Source organism: Nilaparvata lugens, chromosome 5 (genome assembly GCF_014356525.2).
Source record: "Nilaparvata lugens isolate BPH chromosome 5, ASM1435652v1, whole genome shotgun sequence".
Taxonomy (NCBI): Eukaryota; Metazoa; Arthropoda; class Insecta; order Hemiptera; family Delphacidae; genus Nilaparvata; species Nilaparvata lugens.
This window is the reverse complement of record NC_052508.1, coordinates 54969521-54994364: the sequence shown is the minus strand read 5'-3', so window position 1 is coordinate 54994364 and position 24844 is coordinate 54969521. Positions and strand designations below refer to the sequence as shown.

Below are 24844 nucleotides of genomic sequence, written 5' to 3'. Positions count from 1 at the left end.
TATCTTTTGTATTTATTCTTTTGTAGGGATAAAGGTGATATATATCATGGTTGAATCTAATAAGAGTTTTATAGTTCTCAACTATTGGTTGTAATCGTATCTGGTATAGTTTCCTCTTCCTCATACAGATTAGTTGAGCCATTTACCTATTAGCAAAAGGTGATAAAGCTGCTCTAGACTAGACTCACCTTTTTTGAAGCATTTGCTTCAAAAGTTGAACAAATGCTCTAGTTTATTCATACAATTTTGAGCAAAAGCTTTTACTTTTGAGCAAATGCCCAACCTATTTTTTGATGAGCATGAACTAAAGGTTTTGCTCACGTTTATTACTAGAAAATGAAGCAAATGCTCCATATTTTAGAAGTATAAGAAAATGCTCAACTTTATCCATATGGCCCATTGACTTATTGAAATATAATAACCTATTGACCCCGAGGAAGACAATAATGACTAAATGGTTGGTACACTCCTACACTTCAATCATATAATTTTTTGAAGTATTGACCTATTGAAATAATTTAATAACCTCCTATATTGACCCCTAGGATGACAAGAAAAACCAAGTTGATTATTACACTTTCACACTTTAATCATAATTAAACCTATTGAAATAAATGAGAATATGGAACAACTAAGAATTTATGCACCTACTGTGTCTCAAAGAAAAGAAACGGGCAGGGTAAAATAATGAATAGTTGTGTCCTAGAAACTTCAGAATCAATGTAGGCCTAACTCAAATTTTCTATGTTCAAATATATGCTTTTAATTGAATAGTTCATGTTTTATATAGAACAGAATACGTAGAAATTAAAAACAAAGTAGGCTACCTTTCTCAACATTATTATTTGAAATGGCACTCATTTGAAAATGGCATTATGTCGGAACATGTCGTGAGTAATAAAATAAAGTTGAAAAAGGGTTATTTGATTCTTTAATTTTCGCATGAAAATACCAAAATAATCAAAATAGAATACGTTTAGAAATTGAGAGGTATATCATCATATCCACCAATTACGAATTTTTATAAAAAATAATGTCATACCACCAGTTACGTTGATTATAGATGGGAAAACATTACCTACATTCATCATAAAAACAAAACAAAAGTGATTAGGTACTACACTTTCAAGTTTATTTTTCTCAAAACCAACATATAGTTGGTTTAAAATAGTTGAACATCATTATATTTGTGAACTTTAAAGCCATTATCACTTATTCCGTAATCTTTCAACGGATCTTCTTGAAACTGAAAATCTAAATTTCTCATAGACTGTTATTGCTGCTTTTATGATGTGGGGAATTGAGGTTTTCCTTTTGTTCAAAAAATTATAGTTATAATTTACCAAAATATAAATTTTCTATAGATTGTTAATGCTGTTTTTATGAAGTGAGAAATTATGTGGTTCTCTTCAATTGATATACGATAATTAATTAATTTATTTCACGAAAAACTAATAAGAAAATTCCATTGTTCACAGGAAAATAAAACAAGAGTGGCGTAGAAGTCAAGGTACATGAAGATTGAAGATCTGCAAACATTTTTCTCATCGAGAATTTATTGGAAATCAGGAAATCTTATTCGTCTGTATTTCAAGGAAGTATTGTTAAAATATATTCCATACATAATCAGCACATGTAATCGTCTGTAAATAAGGTATTATTGATTGCTAAACTTACTGTACGATAAGTTAATTTGTTGATATTACAAGTGAATATGTTTGTTGATTATGAATGAGCTAGTTACAAATTTCGTTATTGATTTCCAGTTAGTATTAGTAACTATTTTCAGTTAAGTGTCAAGCTGTAAATGAATAACTAGAATTTTCTATTTAGTTTTATTGTGTTTTTAATTAAGTCAATTTGTTTTAGATTGTAATTATTATTAATTTAACTGATATAATTTAAATTCTATGTGATTATTTGAGTTCTATTATAGTTCAGATTGTAGCTGTTATTGATTCCACTAGTAGAATAATTCAAATTGTAGATTATGATTTTTTATTATTGTTATCTGATGAATTTAGAGTTTATGATAGGGAAATATGGTAATCCCGTCTGTAGCCATGTTATTATAATATTATCGTGTAATATGCGTGAATCCTGTAAAATTCAATGTTAATACTGGTAAATCAATAGTTTAATCATATTGGAGATATCTATATTATGTTGAAGACCATCTGAAATAGATACCTATGATATCCATTCTTAATTTGAGGTTGAAAGATCAATAGAGCTTCCAAGCTTGAATCCAGCTTTGAAAAGTCAGCCTCGTTTCTTAAAACTATGTACAATTCATACTACTTTAGAAATAACCCAATAACCAACTGAGTAGGTTAATTCCACTTGAATATAATCTAAGTGTTGAGAGGATGAATGGTAGATAATGACAATAACATAAGTTCAAAGTTCATTTCCGCTTGAACTTATTTATAGGTAACTTTAATGACTTAATCATTGGGGGGATTCAATTTCCTGGGAATCATGCATTAATTAAATTGTAAAAAAATGTAGAGTAAATATTATGAAGTGTAATAGGGAATTGTTTTAGAGTTTATTTGGAAACACAGTAGTTTTACTGATGCACATACTCTCTAACAGCAACTATTTTTCGAACAAAATGGAAGTTTCCTGCATTTAAAACTAATTTCTTTCAATGTTATCAAATGATATTGGAGTACCGTAGTTGCTGTGTGGAAACGAAAGATTTTATCTGATAATGTCGAAGCAGTAAAGTTCAATTTAATTATAAAAAATATCAATAAATCACAATGTTATCAGCTTTGCCAACAGTTGCATGAAGATAATAAATTAATTATCATTCTTAGAAGGATACATTAACTTTATTTAATTAATTAGGATAGGTAGTTAGAAAAATAAAAATAATGAGATTGTTTCTACTGAAATGGAATAATGTGAATTGTATTTTTAAATAGGAGATTCACGTCCAAATTATAAGTTATAAATTTCATATTCAATTGAACACTGTTCAATTGCATTACGAAGATTAATACGTTTCAACCATTATTGTTTGAAATCAAAAATATCATGTACACATCTCAGTAACTGGGAAAAAGAAGGTGATTTCAATTTTCTTGAGAAAATATAATAATTTATCTCTTTTGAAGTGATATATTCATTCATTCCAAGACATAAACAATTTTCAGAGCGACTTGCATAATTGAAATTATTGAAAAATGAGAAAATTATGGAAATAGTTTTTACTTTCTCAAGAGGCGCTATTGTATAATCATGGAGTGTTGATATGTGTAGTAGTAGAACTGATGTAAGTAGAGAATGAGCGAATTCTATTTTCCTGTAATTACTTTAATCAGCCTACTTCCTGAGAAATATTCTAGCAAGAAATGAGCACGGAATAAGGTCTCTTGTAATAACTCAAATTCAATAAGGCAGTTTTCAAAAAGTCAAGAGAATTGCAAGTCAAAGTCAATAATAATAGCAAGAAATGTGACGAGAGAAATATTATGAATATGGGAGAGTGTTCGTTCCTTTTCTCACATCTTTATGAAATTGTATTTGAATCAATAACGTGAGGTTAAAATTATTCATGATAATGAAAATATCTACGAAATTCTGAAGTTGGATAACAATGTAATTTTTTCCCTCGTTCATCCAAGCATGATTTTCTAGAAGGCTTGGCTTGGCTGTAAAGTATAGGTAATGTACAGTTTGTTAGAAAATTTCAGAGAATTCGATTAGTTATCACCTAAAAATAGTAAGATTGTAAGTGAGAATAAGATAATATTATTATATTATTGGCACCAATATTCTATTCACTGAGTTTAATATAGAAAAATCAAGAAAATTTGAGGCATAATTATTTAGACAGAATCATAAATCATACAATATCCTTTAAATAGCTATAATTTAAATAATTGGAGAATTGAGGGGTTTCTGGTTATATAACGAGTCTTGTGATTTAAGAATAATAGTAATTTGAGTTATTCATAAGACATGATGTTATTGTTTGTGTGCAACTGACATGAATTATAATTATTGTAGAACCGTATCAGGTTTATTGTAGTATCACCTCTGTAAATGAACCGGACAGTGTACATTTTCAAATAATTAATAATATTGATACTATAGTAATATTTTTGACTGCTTAACTTAGAAATGTGTAATAATATCAATTATTTTGAAGCCTGAAGATATTTCTTCTGTCAGATGTTATGTTGAAATTCAAGAAAGGTTACAAAACTGATGTTGGAGAAGAAAACATAGTTTTCAGCAGAAAAATGCACGTAATTGATTCTCTCAGAATTCGAGTTAGTAGTTGATTAGACGTTTAAAAGATGAAAGGCACAGTAACACTATCACAGTGACTCCAATAATTCGGAGAGAATTATACAAAAGGAGATCATGTAATCTTTATCAAATGGAATAGACTTTAATCTACTGTCATCCTATCTGTCAAGGCCTAATTATACTCTTTATGAATAATAGCAACACCATTGACTCATTTGATTTGAAGATATGAGAATAGGCCTACTCACTGTGAAGATAATATTCGCTGTCTTATTCAAAGTTTCATAACTATTATCATAATCGGTGTTAACCTGATCAATCCTTTATCTGAGAAATTCAACCTCTGCTTTTGTGACCTAGTGTTTAATAATAATCTGATCGGAAGCGATTGAATCAAGGTGAACACCTAAATAGTGAATCATATCTTAAAGATTGATATAAATTAATATGTATTATTGTAACATACACAAAACTGTTGTTATATATTATATATATAAATGAATATAAATTGAATACCTATATTAAATTGTTGAGGAGTTTTTCTTCTTTGCGTTGTTGCATTGGACGTATTGTGATTTTATAAATTATTTAGTTTTCAACACTGTTAATATATGTAAACACTACAGTAGCTTATCTTTATAATGATTATTGGGAGTCATGCTTAATATAAAGTATACCCAAGTAATTTTTTAGATTCTTCTTTCTCTAATCCCATAACGGTTTTCACCATCTTGGCATGTAACGTACTTCAAGTACATTTTTTCGATATTTCTCAAAGTTATCCTGTGCGATATTAATTAACTCGGCTTTGGTTATCGAATTCATTTCCAAATTATCAATGTATATTTTTTCCAATAAATAATTGTATATTATTCAAAGATTTCTTTGTAGAGAGGCTCTCCTTACCACTTCTCACCAAGAACTTTTTCAAATAGTTATTTCAATTAAGGATCTCACTCGAGTCTTGAGATTTTGCTGTCAGAGGTTTCTTCCGGTTAAAATGTTCTTCAGAAGCAAATGTTAGGCCTATAGCTTAATGAAACTTCCTGTTTATTTCAAATAAAATTGTTCTTAAAAATCGTATTATGGAAAAAATTCAGAGAATTGCAGGATCTTTCGCTTTCAATACTAAAGCTGAGTCATGAAGCCGCTGTTGAAAAAGTGTATAAAAAACACAGAAATTCTGTAAGCTACTTTATTGAATTCCATAAAAATAACATAATAGAAAACTGATTAACATATTTTGCCTTGAAGAGAGTTAGACCTATAATTATTAGAAAATATGTGGGTCTCTTCATTTTTCGAGAAAAAAAAAATAATTTTTATGATTGAAAATAGACAATTACAAATCATACACTTAATCAACATTAAATACTAATTCGACATACTATCCAAATTTACTATAAATTCTAATCTAATACGAAAAATGCAATCTTTGAACAATTTTGTGTTTTTCAATGCAATTGAAAGCATTGCATCATGAAAGACAATGGTTGTCATGCATTAACATGAGATCATCATAAACAATGAATAGTATAACAAATAATAAAGTATATTATATTTAAAATGTGAAAAGGATTTCACCCATTACACGATACACACAATATTTTCAATTAATTTCAATAATGATTTGATTAATATAAAAGTATAAGGCACAATTCGACATGATTCCAAAATGGTATTATTAAAATTACAATAGTAAGAGATTTTCAAAATGGAAGTACACGATATAAAAATCAAGAAAATGTTGAACAGTGTTTTTTTTAATATTTGCAATTATTATAATAAAATTTAGAGACATGACAAGAGATATGTTTTAAGCAATTTGATTGTGGTTTTGATAAAGCTCTTTTTCACTAGCAATAAAAACTTAATGCCTCAAATCAATTTAAAATTGAAAAAACAAATTATACACGAGTGAGGAAGTAGAAAATTTTCAAATACCAAACAATTCAAAATGAAAATCAGATAATTCACGGATTTGTTGGATTTGATACAAGCAGTACATTAATAATTGACAAAAATTATCATTCATCAGAATCGAATAATTCAATTTCTTCAATGTATCAAGTATGTAGCAAAATATCTTAAATATGAATTGCAATTTTAAGCTAAGAAATTGAGATACATATTTTTCACAAAACTTTTAATAGCTATTAAAATAGAACTATCAACAAGATTAAATAGTAGAGAGGCTATTTAAAATGGTACAGAGGCTATAAGATGTCCTCTTTCGTAAAAACCATGAAATATATTAGCTTCAAGTTCAATTTGAATGAATTAACTCTCAATTCGTTCAATCTAAGAAATCTTAAATAAAATAAATATGTATTGAACAGACAATTTCAAATCAAGTCTACTTGTTTTAATAAATGTTGAAAAGTGGAAGACAATTTTCGGGGTCAGTAGAAACCAATACTGATTAGGATGAATATAACATAAAATTGGAATTTCATGGTGCGGACAATTTTAAAATGACAACATTAGACAATTTTTTCAACAACATTATAATACAATGGATTAACGTTTGTAAATCGATAACAGTAGAAAGAACCTATCACATAATCGTATTTATCATTGTAATAAAATTTATTCTCGAAGAGAAGCAATTATTACCTAGATAAATTTACGGTTTATTTAGTGGGAAGACAATAAATTCAACCTCTAATAGGTCGATGCTGAGCTTGACTCAACTTACTCAACTCTTAAAAATGAAGCATCATTCCATTATAAAGTCAACACAGGAATAAAGTAGCATCAAGCAAAATACTATAGAGATTACATTTCACTGATAGGCCTACTAGTGTAAGCTACGATGAGTTCTCATTCAATACTAATAATAAGAGCAATCAAAGCACCTAATAGAGCTGATGAAGAGTATCAATCTTCATCCACATAACTCGTTAGTATGCTGCACACTATTTTGATCAAGCAATTAATATATTAATCATTAATAGCAGCAAAAAATCCAATACAGTCAGGAGTACAGCATACTGATTGATTAATCTCAATCACTGAACCGATATGAATAAAACAATTAAATGAGATGGTCCAAACATTTCTCAAAGAGCACTAAAGTTTGGTAGACAAGATATAGAATGTAAATTGGAAGGAAAAATTCTACAACGACTACGAACGCCACACATATTTTTCAATTAATTGAGATCTTTGTGGAAACGGCGGTGTTGGAAACCTGAGATCTTATTACTTGACAATATAACTAATCGATAATTTGGGCAATATTAAAAAAGTTATACAACTTGACCTAATGAGAATAAGTGGGAATAATCTATTCTATATGGGATAATATTGATATCATCGTAAAATAAATGGCAAGCTGTCCCATACTAAAATTGAGAAGAATTATACAAATCAGCATTAAGGACAACTAGTTTAGAGATCAAATTGAGACGATCAAGCTTGTAGATTTTGGTAGTGGAGTGTTCTACAGAGTTTGTGACGAACTTTTTAATTAAAATAGGAAGAATGTTAACCAATGACTTTGGAAATGCACCTCAAGTACCAATAGCAATTTTTTCACATGTAATACCACTTTATTATGTAACTGAATTTGTTAATTTCAGTTGTTTATGATGAAAGAATCATCATCATCATAACTGTTGATTATGATGTAAAAAGTGAAAAATGCATTTTTCTTAATGCGGAGAAAGCAAAACTGCTCCAACAAAATTTGGTTTTACAATAAATAAAATAGAGGAAGTACTTTTAGCACAATTCTATTGAGATCTAGTAGGTCCACTTGTTGATCTAGAGGATATTTCTTCAATATTTGGCTAACAACCCCTAAAAATTCAGTATCAACACTAATACTGTTTAATAGAAAAAATCGTTAGGCCTAGAATGAAAATTTAGCTAAAAATGCAATTTCCTGAGCATCAAATGAAAGAAATAGCTTCTATATCTATTTTGAAAAGGACAAATCGAATTTAATGGGCAGTGGAGAAATGCGAATTCTAGTATGACAGTATTCATACTCATTCGGGGTGACAAAATTACATCAATATTCTTTCTTCCAGGAATGATCATAAGTTCTATTATTATATGTGCGTTCATTACTGAATTAGGATACTAAATTTAATAAATTAAATGTAATTCATGATGTCCTAATAAGAGAATATTTTACACAAGATGTCTTTAAAGTGGGCGAAAAAATATTTTTTTACCACAATTAATGAGAATCTCAATCAACCCTTAACTTTTTTCTAAATAAATGAATTTATCATACTCAATTTTCATAATTTGTTAAAGGGTACTTAAAATCGAATTAGAATATTAGATTAATGTAATTAGAATTTGGCACTATGAGAATCATATTTGAGATTTAACAAACACATTTCTTAAAAGAGAGATCCATGAATAATTATATTTAACACTTTGATGTCTATATTGAAACATTGTTTTTATAAGAAAACTAATTTGATGAAAGTAAATATATCTTGTTTGATAATAACATTCACCGTTGAAAAACAACCTGGACATCAGGATGCTAATCAGAATACAGTATGTATTGAAAATATATTTTTTTAAAATATCAGGATGCTAATCAGAATACAGTATGTATTGAAAAAATATTTTTTTTAAATCACCTAGTAACACCGTATTATAAACGTTCGTTTTTCTTATCAATGTTAAACGTTGATAAACCTTTGTATATATTTTTTCTTTTCAAGAATGTTACATCAATGAGTTCATCACTATGAAGTAAGTATCGTATTTGTGTTAAGAGTTGAGCTGGATTTGCAAACAACTGTGACAGTGAAAACAGGATCCCCATAAGTTCTTATTGGACTATTCCCATACTAAGCCCTGCCGAATTTAAATAGAATAATAAAATAATTATTGAAAATAATTATTTTATTATTAAATAATGAATAATTATTACATTATTTAATAATTAAATATATTATTAAAATAAATAATTGATTCATTAATGAATTTATGAATTAATTAATTCATTCATTCATTTCTTCCCAGATTGGAACTCTTGGGAATTCACTTGAAAATGGCTTTTGAAGAGATGAAACTGATAAGAGTTGCAATGAAATAAAGGATATTTGATAGTTTTTATTGTGTGTCTCATGAAAATTGTGTATTTTTACTGTCATGTTGTATGGGAATCCAGTTGTACTCGTTCAAAAATATTTTTAAAATCGTGAACATAACATCAATGTGATTAGCATTCAGTGTTTGATACAAAATTATACTAATTACATATATTTTTCAATTAATAAACGTGGAGACAAATACAGTAAACCTGTACGCTTCCACTTCAAGTGAAGATCACCTGAAAACTCGAAACTTTTTAAAAGCATTGCGTTGAAAACTTACTGGAGATAGATTTTTATTAAAAGGAGATCATAAGAATCACATGGGCTGAATCGCATTGGGCATGAGATCACAGTCAGCTGGCAGAATGAGATCGTTTCCGTTTCCAGCAGTCCGGATGTAACAGCTTCTGCTCCTCGGAGAGGTCACGTGCACCCCGGATGTAGATTTCGCGCTCCTCTTGAGGCAGAGTCCGCCACACCTCTCCCAGGATTACGCTGATCGCCCTGTGAAAACAATCAATCTCTTTATTCATTCTAATGATAGGTGATTTTGTACAATAGTATATTTCGCACCTAGAGCAGAAAATGAGATTTTTCCGGCTCGAAATCGGTTTTCAAGTCCGAGGCCGTAGGCAGAGGACTAGAAAAGATTGGGAGCTGGAAAAACATTTTTGCCCGAGGTGCGAACGCTATTTTTGCCACACCCAAAAATAAAATATATATATTTATATGAGAATAGTTGTTTACTAAGCACTTCCGAAGGCAGAAGTGGAAGGTGATAGCTCTAGAAAATCTGAGGTAATCTGAATATCAGGAAATAATTGTCCAAGTATTTTTATTTTTTATTCTGATTTGTCTAAATAACCTAAAAGATGATGTTCAATCAAGTGGGAGGTTGAGTTTATCCTTTTTTATTCTTTCAAATGACAATAAGATGATATTATTATAAATGTTTTAATTATTGAATAATGAACACAAATAATGAAAAGTTTTTTGATCAGCTGTTTTTTGATCACCTTTCTTAGTTCCTTGTTAGCGGCTGGAAAGGGTACTCTTTCCGGCCTAGGACGGAAAGAAATCTGTTCTGACGTCAGACGAGAGTCGTCTGCAAACAATGTCTTTCAGATCTACGTAGGGACTGGAAAACAGCTGCTTTCTGTGCAGTGTGGCGAAAATTAATAAATTCAATACCCTTGAGTGTTCACATATTGGCAGACTGAAAACGGCTCAACAGAGTTGGTATTTTTTCTGATCAACAGAGTAGAAATATATTGGAAATCAGGGAATTGGAATAAATAACTTGGAACTGCTATAGCCGCTTATCCATTGGAAAAATTTTCATCTATCTCAGATTAGTTCATAGTTCAATAAATATGTTGTATTTCCTAAACTTTGTCACTTATTTCATAATTGAAAGAATAAGACGTTGATATTGTCAATACCACTTTAATGTATTCGAAAACCAATTCATATTACAGAACCAGGCTTCATGGTAATACCTACCACTCATACACCACTCATACTGAACAGAGTTCAGCTCTGATGAGTTTCTTGGTAATACCTAACACTCATCTTCAGCTGAACTCATCAGAGCTGAACTCTGTTCAGCTGAAGATGAGTGGTAGGTATTACCATAGAGAAACAATAGCATAAGTAGATATCCCATGGCATAGGGCGTTTATGTCGCAAATTTTACTGTTATCTCAAGCCGATAGTCCACGTAGTTCTTTCACGTGAAGCTGTGTGACGCTGGTAGTCTCTCATATTGTGCCGTTCATACACTCTCACCCGGTGAAAACAGTAAAAATCGACAGTAATTGGTTTGAGATAACAGTAAAAGTTGCTACATAAACGCCCTATACCATGGGATATCTACTTACGCTATTGTTCCTCTATGGTATTACCAAGAAACCTGGTTCTTTAATATGAATTAGTTTTCGAATACATTAAAGTGGTATTGACAATATCAACGTCTTATTCTTTCAATTATGGAGAAATACCACAACATCTCATACCATACAATCAACTTATTTTATAATTATGGATTCGGCGGTTTTTGACAGAGATCCTTTCTAAATATTACTTAATTCATTCCCAGAAATAGAACTTGAAGGGGATATTGAGATATTATTAATATAGATTCATTTACAAATGCACAAATCAGAATGCTTCAATGTGATTGAGCACTTCTGTGTTCTTACAAGCTTGTACAAAGTACCATTCTTGTTTTTAAGGTGATAAGTACAGCATTTTCAATAATTACTCAGCTTATGATCTGATAGAAAATCGAAAGATTTTAATAAAAAATCTATTAAGACACAGTACTTCATTCAAAATGTGTTCTAATTCCATTGAAAATTCTTGAGAAGAAAGATCCAGCAAGTTACTAGAATTCAGTGATTCAATTAAAAATTATATTTTTGAGCGAACATATTATTTTTATTAATTTATAATCAACACTAAAACTATGAAGTCAATGTTTCACAACTATAGGAAAAAATTTTTTACATACATCATTGAAAAAGTCATTCGTAAATGGATGAATACGTGAGTTCGTGGATGGATGATAGGTGATATACACACACACCATATACATATATAAAACGAGAGAAAGAAGAGAAAAAACTTACTGCATTTAAAAATGTGTTATAGCTAGATGGGTGCCAAACCACCGAGGAGTTATTTCAAGTTCACAAATGGTAATTAGCGGAGCCAGCCAAAGTGGTAATCCGACTAAAAATAAGTAAAAGGCACACTCCTTTACCTAATCTGAGCGATTAGATACCAGCGCGAACACCTAGCCAACAGTCTCACTTATTCATTACACAAAAAAACACTAAATTGAGACTTTTTTTAATATTACCGATTATCTTTGCCGGGATGAGACTGTATGAGCTCGAGCCGGAATCGCTTGGCGAATAGCATGAACGCGTTCATCGGTCGCTTGGGCTTTTCGGCGTGATCTTGCGCCTGCGTGGTCTTGCGCGTCGGTGTGGCTGGGGGCGACAGTACTAGTGGCGCTGGCGACTGCGCGTCATCCGGTGGCGGAAAACTGAAACTGTAATAAAACAGTTATCGACAATTATCCAACATTTTTATGCTATTCTTTTCCTAATTGGATACAAATTACAGACTCAGTATATGAATAACCACTTTTTGTATAGGGCTACTAAAACTATTGAAAGAAAATAAAATTATCAATTGTAATTTTTATTGATATTGAATCACAACTAGTTTCAACTTATTTGAGCAATTTTCGAGTGAGTTGTATTCTTGAAAATGGATGTAATGAGTGGAGCGTTCTAGAAACAAAATCAAAATTACAAGTCACAAAAAAACATTCAATAATCAGATCAAAAAGCACAAGAACTCAAGAACAATGAAATCATCTGAAGAAAATGAAACCCTCATTCAGCTTCTTCTTACAAAAGTTCATGTTCAACAAAATATACATTTATTAGAAAATCTGTAAAAAGCTTATAAATTGTAAATGTGAACATAGTAAATGAATTTGTATTGATATTCATAGTCTATATTATTTATTTTATTCATTCATTTCAATTAACATATTACTTGGTTTCAATTTGGTATTGATTGATTTCAGATTATCAATAGTTGGTATAAATGTTCAAATATCTATCATTGCGGATAGTTTAAAATTAAAAGCATATGGTTCTGCAAGACATAATATTACATGAGATGAAACTAATAAAATAAGATAAGAAAGGGAACTTGTTATTTAATTTTATTACTGGGTGACTTTTAATGCGTTTCGCAGTATTTGTATTCAATGAATGAGGATAATTTTACATTTGATCGAAAATGAACCTTGAGGAGCTGTTTAAAATGAGCTTAGTGATGGAATTCTGAAGAATCAAGTCAATTTTCAATTTCAATTTTCAATTTCAATTTATTTTCCTTTACACACATACATAAATTAATAAAATGTATCTTATTAATTCCATATCGTACAGTAAAGATGGTACAACAGGCTCATCCCCAATCAAGTCAGTAGAATGTATTTCATTTATTCCATATTGTACAGTAAAGATAGTACAACAGGATTATTCCCAGAACTGTTCGAAAAATTGATGGAAAATATTGCATGAACTAAATAACAATACATTTTGTATATGATATTCAAGTTTTATTTGATTGAGCTATGAATCTCTCCCTATTGTAAATCACTTTTGGATTAAATAATCATCACACGACCATAGAATAATCGTTATCATTTCACTTACTCTAGTTTACTGTCAACTATTCTATAAGATTTTGAAATTAACCCCACTTCTTCATCGAAGTTCTTGCATTTGTGGTATTTAATATGCACCATAACATGAAATTGATTTGCAACAAAGAAAAAACTTAAAATCAGTATGAATAATATAACAAATTGTATAAACATTACATCAAATAAGTTATCATGATTTACAATAATAAATTATATAATATACTGTCCACCGCTCGTAACTTGGCTTCTGAGGTCTGAGGCGTAGGGGGGGGGGAATGAACGAGTGGCGCCATGTTGTTGACGACTCGGTAGTGTGACTACAAACCGTGCTCACTAATAAAGCTATTCACCATTCAGCTTTCAGTTTTGTTTCCGCAGCTGACTGGAGTAAACGTCGAAATGTTGTGTTATTTTTTCATTAAGTTAGTTGCCGTTTTAAAATAGTTATAGCGATTTATTAAATTAGTTTTAAAATAGTTATAGTGATTTTGTGGAATAGCCTCCGTAGAACTAGCATTTTTACAATGTCACAGACTGGGAAAACTTCTCGCAATGATTTTTTTAGTTTCATCGAAAAAGTTAAATTCTGAGTTGAAAGTTGAACTTGAATCTTGAACCCTATTATTTTATGTAACGACTAAAAACGTTAGGATGTAATTTTACTTATAGATCGCTGGTTAAATTACAAATTTGGTGGGATGGAAATTGCTCAATTACATTTGGCGAAGGCAAATAGACCACAGCGTTTGTGTACTCGCTACCTGGCTCTCCAGTGCCATATGTTACGCCTAAAACTAGATCGACTGCATTTCTTCCCCATGCCAAGTTACGAGCGGTGGACAGTAGTAAATAAATTGATATTTCTGAATTTTTTCATGATTTAAATTCCACACTGTACTGCAAATAAATTATCATTTTGCACTGCCAACAAATGAGAAGCTTGACAGTAAGACAATAAATACCACTCCCGGATAATTGAAATTTCGATTAGGCCTATGTATTTTTCACAACTACTGATTTTTGAAATAAGAATTTTGATATATTTTTTGAAAACTATAGTCGATTTAAAACAACCTCCGACTTGGAGGGATATGTGGAGCTGAGAAACGTAGGGATACAGCGGCGGCGATGTTGCTGTACTAAAGCGGAAAGCGTTCTATAGTCTTTAGTGAGTGTTCAACAGCTCATGATAACGCATACGTAGTTTCGTCTCTGAAAGCACTGCATCGACTGAGTCTGATCGAAAACTTGGCAACTATGCTTCTTTCTATGACTCTATTCATCATCAATAATCAACCAATAATTTTATTCAATTCAACACAATACATAAAAGAAATCAAAAAACAAAACATCGCAATAAAAAAAAATAGATTTCTAATGGAATTCAAAAAACAGGCATCATGGTGGGGTGTGCTGAGAAGAAAGAAAAGAGGAAAAATACCTAGCCAACTAGAGGGTATACAAGTAAGGAATGAAGGATGAAAAGGAGCGGAAAAGGGAAAAAATGGAGAAGGTGGAAAAAAGAGCAAATGTTGAAGCGAGTCCACTTTTATAAAATGTATCAATTGGTACATGACTCATGACTGTGATTAGCTGATAGCCTCCATTCCTCCGCTCCGCTTATCCCTCCAAGTCGGAGGTTGTTTTAAATCGACTATAATGACTGTAGTCTTACCGTTTGATACGTTCGCATATATCGGGCGAGGGCAGCGGCAGCGGAAGCGACAGCTTATGAATGGTGGGCACCATGATGGTGTCATTGAGCTGGAGAGAGGGACAGCGCACACTGTAGGCGGCAAACAGAGATTCGCCACAGACGGCCGACCAGCCGCGGTCCTTCACTAGGAAGGCATGCACGCTGCTCACTTCGGCAGTAAGCACGCGGTCAGCGGTCAGTAAGCGATCAGCGGTCACCGAACACAGACTCAGCACCACTGAGGTGTCGCCGATAGCAATCTGCTCGACCTTCAACTCCTGCGGCCAGTCGACCGGACATGCACCCATCTCCTCCACGTTGCACCACACTGAGCCCAGTTTCACTTTGCTACCTAAAACAATAAAAATAGAATTTACATGGCAGCAAAAGAGCAGAATACACTACACAAACTATTGCAATTGAAGTTGATTTGCAAAAGAAAATTAATTACAAACATCATGAATGATGTTTGTTTATAATAAACAATAAATGAATTATAGTAATAGGATACTATTACTAACAGGTTCAACTAAACATTAATAAAAAAAGTTAATTTCTGTGAAGAGAGTGCTACACAACAATTAGGATCACTTACAATATAAAGATATTATTTCCAGGAGGTTCAACTGAGCATTAATTGCTGTGAAGAGAGCATGACGCTGCAATTAGAATACTTGTGTGACTTCACCTGTGATTCTAGTGAGTGTTTCCTGGCCTGAAATCTTGTTTGATAACATACTATTTTTTCCAGTCTATGAATGTACTAATTTATTATACAACTTGGAATGTATCGTTTAATTTTAGGCCTACTTGTGACATTTGTATTCATTTTCATCGATTGTTTGAATTGAAACTTGTTTCAGGTTATTAATTACGTGAAATATTCAAACTTGAAGTATCCTATACTAAAAAAATAATTTATTGACAGTTGCAATATACAAATACTTAAGCCATTCACCATTCAATGCTCGTCCATTGCAACAGGTTCATATGGCCGTCTTCGGCCGATCAATTTTTCGATCCGAATTGAATGGGATTTTCCGGCTCTATCTGGCCGAACTAACTGGTCGAGCTGAGATAACAAAGTGTTCCTAACCTAAAATTGTTTCACAGTCTTGTTTGTTTTTTGATAAGTTGATAAGTTTGGTTCAAGGGCATGTTCCTTTGTGGGATATGCGAGACAAAATATATCATCGCCGTGATGTTAAAACGCAAACAAAGATTGCTTAATAATGAATAACTAATTTAGTGGATATATTCAGTCTTCAAAATCTCAATATAATCATTGTTTATGAAAAATTTTGGTGGCTATGATAGTAGTTAATTCAATAATTGGCAACTAGACTGACGTAAACGGTTCCAATGGACGACCAAATTCGGCCGGCAGATTCGTGCGATCCAACGGCCGAATGGATCAGTTGAATACGGTTCCAGTGGACGGTTACCCTAAGGGGTGAAGCGTAGACAAACCATTATTATTACCGTACAGTATTTTTGTATTTTATTGAACTATTATTAACGTTAAGTTGTGTTGTTTGTGATTAGTGGTACTTTTCCATAATGAGAACACAAATTGAAATTGTCAAATTCAAATTCAATTCGTTTATTTCCACTTGGCATACAATACATGTACATATTTATATTTGATATTCAACAAAATAAGAATCACAATTTTACATAAACAGTAGAAAGAACATATTGATTGAGTGGAATTCCCCCAGTAAGACTATGCGTCTGAGATTGGGGGACAGTTCCTGCAAGCAGTATTATTCACTAAGTAGTTAAAATTATGGTATTATATTTACTATAAATTACAATATGTGTAATTAAAATTACACAACTAAGATTCAGATAACAGTAGGTGAATTATAAGTGACAACATAATATAGTGTTGGGTGTAGCTTGATATCTGTCAATCATTTTTATTGTTATATAATGTTATAATGTAAACAGAACAGGCTTTACCAGCCACTTCTTCAACTGTTATTATATAATAATAATAATAATGTTGTAAATGTGATTTTGTAATTAACACTTTATTAATTAAAAGTTTACATTGAACAAGATAAAACTAAAATACTACATCAATTTGAAACGTTCAACATAAAACTCTAACTTGTTCTCTCTTCATAAAAAGTTCGACTTAAGCACTGTCGCGACTAAATGGCACCTAAAGACTGAACCATTGCTCGGTTGATACTGCAACTCAGTGGAGTGATGGGGGAAAGTTTTGAAATGCATAGGTGACTCATTCACTGAAACCACCCCATTCAATAGTTTTGTGCAGCAAAAAACTGGGACTGTTGTACTTTTAACAACAGTGCGACTGCCGGAAGGTTGAAAACAGGATTGGATAAAACAAGAATGTACATAAACAAATAACGTACTTCCAGGAAATTGAACAATTGGGTTTGTAATGTATTTGCAGAAGGAAATAAAATTAATTTATTAAGTCACTATCTCATTTCAACTACTCTACAAGCTATGATATGAACATCTCCAATAGATTGCCCGTAGTCGAGTGGTGTGAAGCAGGTGAAATGGGGTTTTACCAGTTTATTTATAAATAGCCTAATAATCTTTTTTTTGCAAACCAGAAGCCCTGTCTTCAAATCACGGCGAAGCAAGATATTTTTTAGGACCACTCCCATGTTTTGGATGAACACGTTAAGCCGTCAGTCCCGGCAGCCTGAAAACAGTCGTCATGTCTTGTCAGAGGCCCTGAAACTGTTCGGTTCTAGCTGAAGACTTGACACCTGCGCCAACCAGGTCACTCGGCACACATTCAACACCTCCAATAATTATAATTGAAAAATTATAGTAAAAGAGAATAAGAAGACGTCAGTATGATGACGGCCCACACTATAGTCGGAGAGATATTACTTTTAAAACGGCTCTCTCTCGAAGACAAAGAGGCCAAATACCTAGCAACATTCTCCCTACTTAGTGTCAGCATCCAATTGTGCGCAGTATGCTTACTCCTCTCCACTACTCAACCCCTGCTACAAACTGTGGAGGGATAAATCGGTTTCTCCTCTTCATATTGAAGATAATATTTCTCGAACCTAAGGTCAAAAAGATTAGGCTATCACTGCTATAAATAGGTGATCTCACATAAAAATTGTTTTTAAATTCAACGAAAAGAAGAAGATAAACATCCCAATTAGCTACCTTTTTCTGAATGGCAGATGCTTTTGCATGAGAGGACTCTTTGGGCTTGTAGCAAAATTGGCGAATTCTTTGAGCAACGATGACGGCAGACGAGCTGAGCTTTCATTGGCACTGAGATTGAGTGGCGGTGGTATCAGCTTCATCTTTCTGGCAGTCTTCAAAGTGAGATCTTTCGGTTGTTCATCCAAGGCGTGGTAACTAGGCCTACTATCATCTGCCTGCTCCATTTGTTCATTAGAATTCATTCAAATCTATAACAAACAATAGTATACATACCGTATTAAAAATTGAGAAAAAGTCTAAATCACAACTCCATAATTTTTTTAATCATGAACTTCAACTAAATAGAAGTAGGTAGTCCCTAAAATCTAAATTTTGGGTCATAAATTAAGGCAAACATAAAAATTACTGCAAATGGCCCATTCTTTTCCTTCTTCTTCTTCTTCTTCTTCTTATTCATCATCATCATCCCCAATCTCTGACTTCTGTTTCAGATTTGACAAATACAAAAAAAAATACTTCCAACAGATCTCATTGACCTATTAGCCTATACTTTTGATGTCTTACCGTTTGATACGTTCGCATATATCGGGCGAGGGTAGCGGGAGGGGAAGCGCGAGCTTATGAATGGTGGGCACCATGATGGTGTCATTGAGCTGGAGAGAGGGACAGCGCACACTGTAGGCGGCAAATAGAGATTCGCCACAGACGGCCGACCAGCCGCGGTCCTTCACTAGGAAAGCATGCACGCTGCTCACTTCGGCGGTCAGCATGCGGTCAGTGGTCAGCCCGCGGTCAGCGGTCACCGCACACAGACTCAGCACCACCGAGGTGTCGCCGATAGCAATCTGCTCGACCTTCAACTCCTGCGGCCAGTCGACCGGACATGCACCCATCTCCTCCACGTTGCACCACACTGAGCCCAGTTTCACTTTGCTACCTAAAACAATACACATCGAATTTACATCAGCAATAGAACAGAATACACTACACCAACTATTGTGATTGAAGTTTATTTGCAAAAGAAAATTTGTTACAAACATCATGAATAAAACATAGATTGTATAAATTGGCACATACAAAACTGTACTGCAAATTACATTTCCTTCTGCACTGTCAACAAAAGAAATCAACCTTGAGTGTTGGCTATCATATATTCAACATAGATTGTATAAATTGTCACATACAAAACTGTACTGCAAATTACATTTCCTTCTGCACTATCAACGAAAGAGAAACGTTGAGTGTTGGCTATCATATATTCAATTTAAGGATACTATTACTATATAGTGTTGGCTATCATATATTCAATTTAAGGATACTATTACTAACAGGTTCAACTAAACATTAATAAAAAAAGTTAATTTCTGTGAAGAGAGTGCTACACAACAATTAGGATCACTTACAATATAAAGATATTATTTCCAGGAGGTTCAACAGAACATTAATTGCTGTGAAGAGAGCATGAAGCTGCAATTAGAATACTTGTGTGACTTCACCTGTGATTCTAGTGAGTCTTTCCTGGCCTGAAATCTTGTTTGATAACATACTATTTTTTCCAGTCTATGAATGTACTAATTTATTATACAACTTGGAATGTATCGTTTAATTTTAGGCCTACTTGTGACATTTGTATTCATTTTCATCGATTGTTTGAATTGAAACTTGTTTCAGGTTATTAATTACGTGAAATATTCAAACTTGAAGTATCCTATACTAAAAAAATAATTTATTGACAGTTGCAATATACAAATACTTAAGCCATTCACCATTCAATGCTCGTCCATTGCACAGGTTCATATGGCCGTCTTCGGCCGATCAATTTTTCGATCCGAATTGAATGGGATTTTCCGGCTCTATCTGACGAACTAACTAGTCGAGCTGAGATAACAAAGTGTTCCTAACCTAAAATTGTTTCACAGTCTTGTTTGTTTTTTGATAAGTTGATAAGTTTGGTTCAAGGGCATGTTCCTTTGTGGGATATGCGAGACAAAAGATATCATCGCCGTGATGTTAAAACGCAAACAAAGATTGCTTAATAATGAATAACTAATTTAGTGGATATATTCAGTCTTCAAAATCTCAATATAATCATTGTTTATGAAAAATTTTGGTGGCTATGATAGTAGTTAATTCAATAATTGGCAACTAGACTGACGTAAACGGTTCCAATGGACGACCAAATTCGGCCGGCAGATTCGTGCGATCCAACGGCCGAATGGATCAGTTGAATACGGTTCCAGTAGACGGTTACCCTAAGGGGTGAAGCGTAGACAAACCATTATTATTACCGTACAGTATTTTTGTATTTTATTGAACTATTATTAACGTTAAGTTGTGTTGTTTGTGATGTAGTGGTACTTTTCCATAATGAGAACACAAATTGAAATTGTCAAATTCAAATTCAATTCGTTTATTCCCACTTGGCATACAATACATGTACATATTTATATTTGATATTCAACAAAATAAGAATCACAATTTTACATAAACAGTAGAAAGAACATATTGATTGAGTGGAATTCCCCCAGTAAGACTATGCGTCTGAGATTGGGGGACAGTTCCTGCAAGCAGTATTATTCACTAAGTAGTTAAAATTATGGTATTATATTTACTATAAATTACAATATGTGTAATTAAAATTACACAACTAAGATTCAGATAACAGTAGGTGAATTATAAGTGACAACATAATATAGTGTTGAGTGTAGCTTGATATCTGTCAATCATTTTTATTGTTATATAATGTTATAATGTAAACAGAACCTGGTTTCGTGGCTTTACCAGCCACTTCTTCAACTGTTATTATATAATAATAATGTTGTAAATGTGATTTTGTAATTAACACTTCATTAATTAAAAGTTTACATTGAACAAGATAAAACTAAAATACTACATCAATTTGAAACGTTCAACATAAAACTCTAACTTGTTCTCTCTTCATAAAAAGTTCGTTGCCAGAGCAGTCACCTTGACAACCGTGATCACATGATAAGTATCCATGTAGGGCTAGCCTACATAAATAATAATAGTGTTTGACAATTTCAATTTTTGTTTTCATTTTCAGAACTATTATTAATTTATAAGTACTTTATTGTACGAGTAAAATAGTAGTGGTAAGTGGGTTACCTGGTTGGAAACAGTGCCAGATAGGCGGAGGCCAGGGCAGACCCCAGAGTCGAGTGTGGAAGAACGGCGAGGCTCTAGTCGAGTCGGCCAGCTCCTCTCGACTGCTGCTGATAGACGAGGGGGCGGGACTCAGCAGCACAGATGAGCTGTTAGTCGACAAATCCAGAACGCAGTTGTTACTCTGATCATCGCAAGCCAAACTGCTTGACACAGGCACTTCGAAATGGCATCTGTTCTCTTCTGCTACCGAACTCGGCACATTGAGGTTATGGCATCCGTTTTCTTCTACTACCGAGCTTGACACGCCATTGAGGTGTTGCTGATCTGGCAATAGTTGTTCGGCATCAAATGCACTCATCTCGTTGACGTTTGTGGTCGAAATGTAGTTTTCAGGATAGTTGTCTTCATAGTTTGGTTTCGGACAGTTCGAAAGCAAATGAGTTCTAGAACATTGAAACGATACAATTGGCTGTTAGATATAATGAGATAAAAACTATCCTAGAAATGATTCATGAGCGATCTAACGAGAATTCTAAGACATGATAAACCAGATGTACGTAAAAAATAACGTTCTTTAAGCGATTGATGATTATAGTTAAAGATATGTTATATTTGTTGAAATAAAGAATCTAATGAGGATTTAACCTTCCGGTAGTCGCGCCCTACTCAATCACACGAGCAGTCGCGTGTTGTATTTTGTAAAACATCCAATTTTCCAAGTGTTATGTACTCTGTTTACTGTCAAAACATATTAATTAATTGTATAATTACTTTTCCCATCTTCTTGGATTATTTTACGCCTATGAACATTTTGATGATTACCATTTCATAGCCCAATAAGGTACATCAAGCAAAGCCATCAATTCTATGTTATTTGTTCGTTTACAGTCCCCGTATACAGTCTTTCCCTATCTTATGCACAGTGCGACTTAAGCACTGTCGCGACTAAATGGCACCTAAAGACTGAACCATTGCTCGGTTGATACTGCAACTCAGTGGAGTGATGGGGGGAAAGTTTTGAAATGCATAGGTGACTCATTCACTGAAACCACCCCATTCAATAGTTTTGTGCAGCAAAAAACTGGGACTGTTGTACTTTTAACAACAGTGCGACTGCCGGAAGGTTGAAAACAGGATTGGATAAAACAAGAATGTACATAAACAAATAACGTACTTCCAGGAAATTGAACAATTGGGTTTGTAATGTATTTGCAGAAGGAAATAAAATTAATTTATTAAGTCACTATCTCATTTCAACTACTCTACAAGCTATGATATGAACATCTCCAATAGATTGCCCGTAGTCGAGTGGTGTGAAGCAGGTGAAATGGGGTTTTACCAGTTTATTTATAAATAGCCTAATAATCTTTTTTTTGCAAACCAGAAGCCCTGTCTTCAAATCACGGCGAAGCAAGATATTTTTTAGGACCACTCCCATGTTTTGGATGAACACGTTAAGCCGTCAGTCCCGGCAGCCTGAAAACAGTCGTCATGTCTTGTCAGAGGCCCTGAAACTGTTCGGTTCTAGCTGAAGACTTGACACCTGCGCCAACCAGGTCACTCGGCACACATTCAACACCTCCAATAATTATAATTGAAAAATTATAGTAAAAGAGAATAAGAAGACGTCAGTATGATGACGGCCCACACTATAGTCGGAGAGATATTACTTTTAAAACGGCTCTCTCTCGAAGACAAAGAGGCCAAATACCTAGCAACATTCTCCCTACTTAGTGTCAGCATCCAATTGTGCGCAGTATGCTTACTCCTCTCCACTACTCAACCCCTGCTACAAACTGTGGAGGGATAAATCGGTTTCTCCTCTTCATATTGAAGATAATATTTCTCGAACCTAAGGTCAAAAAGATTAGGCTATCACTGCTATAAATAGGTGATCTCACATAAAAATTGTTTTTAAATTCAACGAAAAGAAGAAGATAAACATCCCAATTAGCTACCTTTTTCTGAATGGCAGATGCTTTTGCATGAGAGGACTCTTTGGGCTTGTAGCAAAATTGGCGAATTCTTTGAGCAACGATGACGGCAGACGAGCTGAGCTTTCATTGGCACTGAGATTGAGTGGCGGTGGTATCAGCTTCATCTTTCTGGCAGTCTTCAAAGTGAGATCTTTCGGTTGTTCATCCAAGGCGTGGTAACTAGGCCTACTATCATCTGCCTGCTCCATTTGTTCATTAGAATTCATTCAAATCTATAACAAACAATAGTATACATACCGTATTAAAAATTGAGAAAAAGTCTAAATCACAACTCCATAATTTTTTTAATCATGAACTTCAACTAAATAGAAGTAGGTAGTCCCTAAAATCTAAATTTTGGGTCATAAATTAAGGCAAACAAGAAGAGAAAGAAGAACAGGATATCTGGAAGCATTCAGTTTCAGTCCTTGGCAACGACCTCAAGTACTAAGTAAGATAAGATGTAGACTATTATAGTTTTAGACTGTTTTCTTCATAGTCAGGCGTATTCATAATTAAAAAAAGCAAAATATTTGAAACAAATTTAAAAAACTTTACTTAAAAGTTGAAAAAATTATGTAGCCTTAAAGATAAGCTCCACTTAACCTCAAATAATATAAAAATCAAAACTTCATGATAAACGTGAAACTGAATGCAACAAGTGATTAAGTTACCTGAATTTTTGGTTTACGCGCTTCAAATACAACAACCGAATGACTCAAATAATATTTAAGTTAAATATAACATTCAATCAGATACCAAGGCCACGGATATAGGGTCAACAACATCCAAATGAAACACCGACAGCTATTGAGATCAATTATTTGATTAAAAAACTTGTATCAAGATGGGATAATTTTAATGAAAAGATCAATAATTAACACATGAGATCATAAAAGATAAAACTGTTTAAACTTTATCAACACATTTCTCACAATTGTTTCAAAAAGTCATTTTACATTGCAGCACATAAAAATTAACAAAACTATCCTACACAAAACACAAAAATTAAAACAAAAGAAATCAAAACAAGGAAGATCAAGACAACTCTTGTTTTCTCACATTGATAGCACAAGTAGATAGCAAGAGGTATTACAATTTTTTGGGCTTGGTCGTAAAATTTAAGAGACTTGTTTTGAGCGCAATCTGTCTGAAAATATTTATTTTGTGGAAAGTTGAGATTGCACGAATAAGAAGTAGACATTATAAGTTATTTGAAAAGTGTACTTCCAGAAAAGTGTAATTGGTATTCTGAATGTGATTTTTTCAAAAAATCGGAATTTTGATCGAAACATTGAATCGA

The 24844-nt window shown here is 32.9% G+C and overlaps 2 protein-coding genes across 6 annotated transcripts in view; one reads left to right on the top strand and one right to left on the bottom strand.

Annotated features, from left to right (window-relative positions):
- The window catches only part of LOC111043422 (synaptotagmin 1), an 81026-nt gene extending 75888 nt beyond the window's left edge, over positions 1–5138 (top strand). For all 4 annotated transcript variants that reach the window (XM_039428800.1, XM_022328380.2, XM_039428801.1 and 1 more), the window contains exon 11: positions 1479–5138. The gene's annotated coding sequence lies outside the window, so the exon portion shown is untranslated. The remainder of the gene's footprint in view (positions 1–1478) is intronic.
- A 309-nt stretch (positions 5139–5447) lies between these two features.
- On the bottom strand, positions 5448–24608 carry LOC111043421 (HMG box-containing protein 1). Of its 2 annotated transcripts, none has more exons than XM_039428797.1 (6): positions 24216–24608; positions 23524–23774; positions 21566–22008; positions 15245–15617; positions 12199–12393; positions 5448–9839 (listed from the first exon to the last, which is right to left on the bottom strand). In XM_039428797.1, exons 2-6 carry the CDS (start codon positions 23766–23768, stop codon positions 9689–9691), a joined length of 1407 nt encoding a protein of 468 aa, XP_039284731.1. In that variant the 5' UTR covers positions 23769–23774; positions 24216–24608; the 3' UTR covers positions 5448–9688. The 2 variants fall into 2 exon arrangements, with proteins under 2 accessions (XP_039284731.1, XP_039284732.1); XM_039428798.1 differs by lacking the exon at positions 15245–15617 and adding an exon at positions 19004–19376 and having other exon boundaries at positions 24216–24606.
- Positions 24609–24844: the final 236 nt, after the last annotated feature.

Bases quoted from the DNA above. Each gene is read 5' to 3' on its own strand.
- LOC111043421 (XM_039428797.1), bottom strand. From the start codon at position 23,768: ATGAATTCTAATGAACAAATGGAGCAGGCAGATGATAGTAGGCCTAGT. The intron at 12,394-15,244 runs GTAAGACTACAG...GTTTTATTACAG, and splicing joins ATATGCGAACGTATCAAACG to TTTCAGTTTTCCGCCACCGG. The intron at 9,840-12,198 runs GTAATATTAAAA...TTGTTTTCACAG, and splicing joins CATCCCGGCAAAGATAATCG to GGCGATCAGCGTAATCCTGG.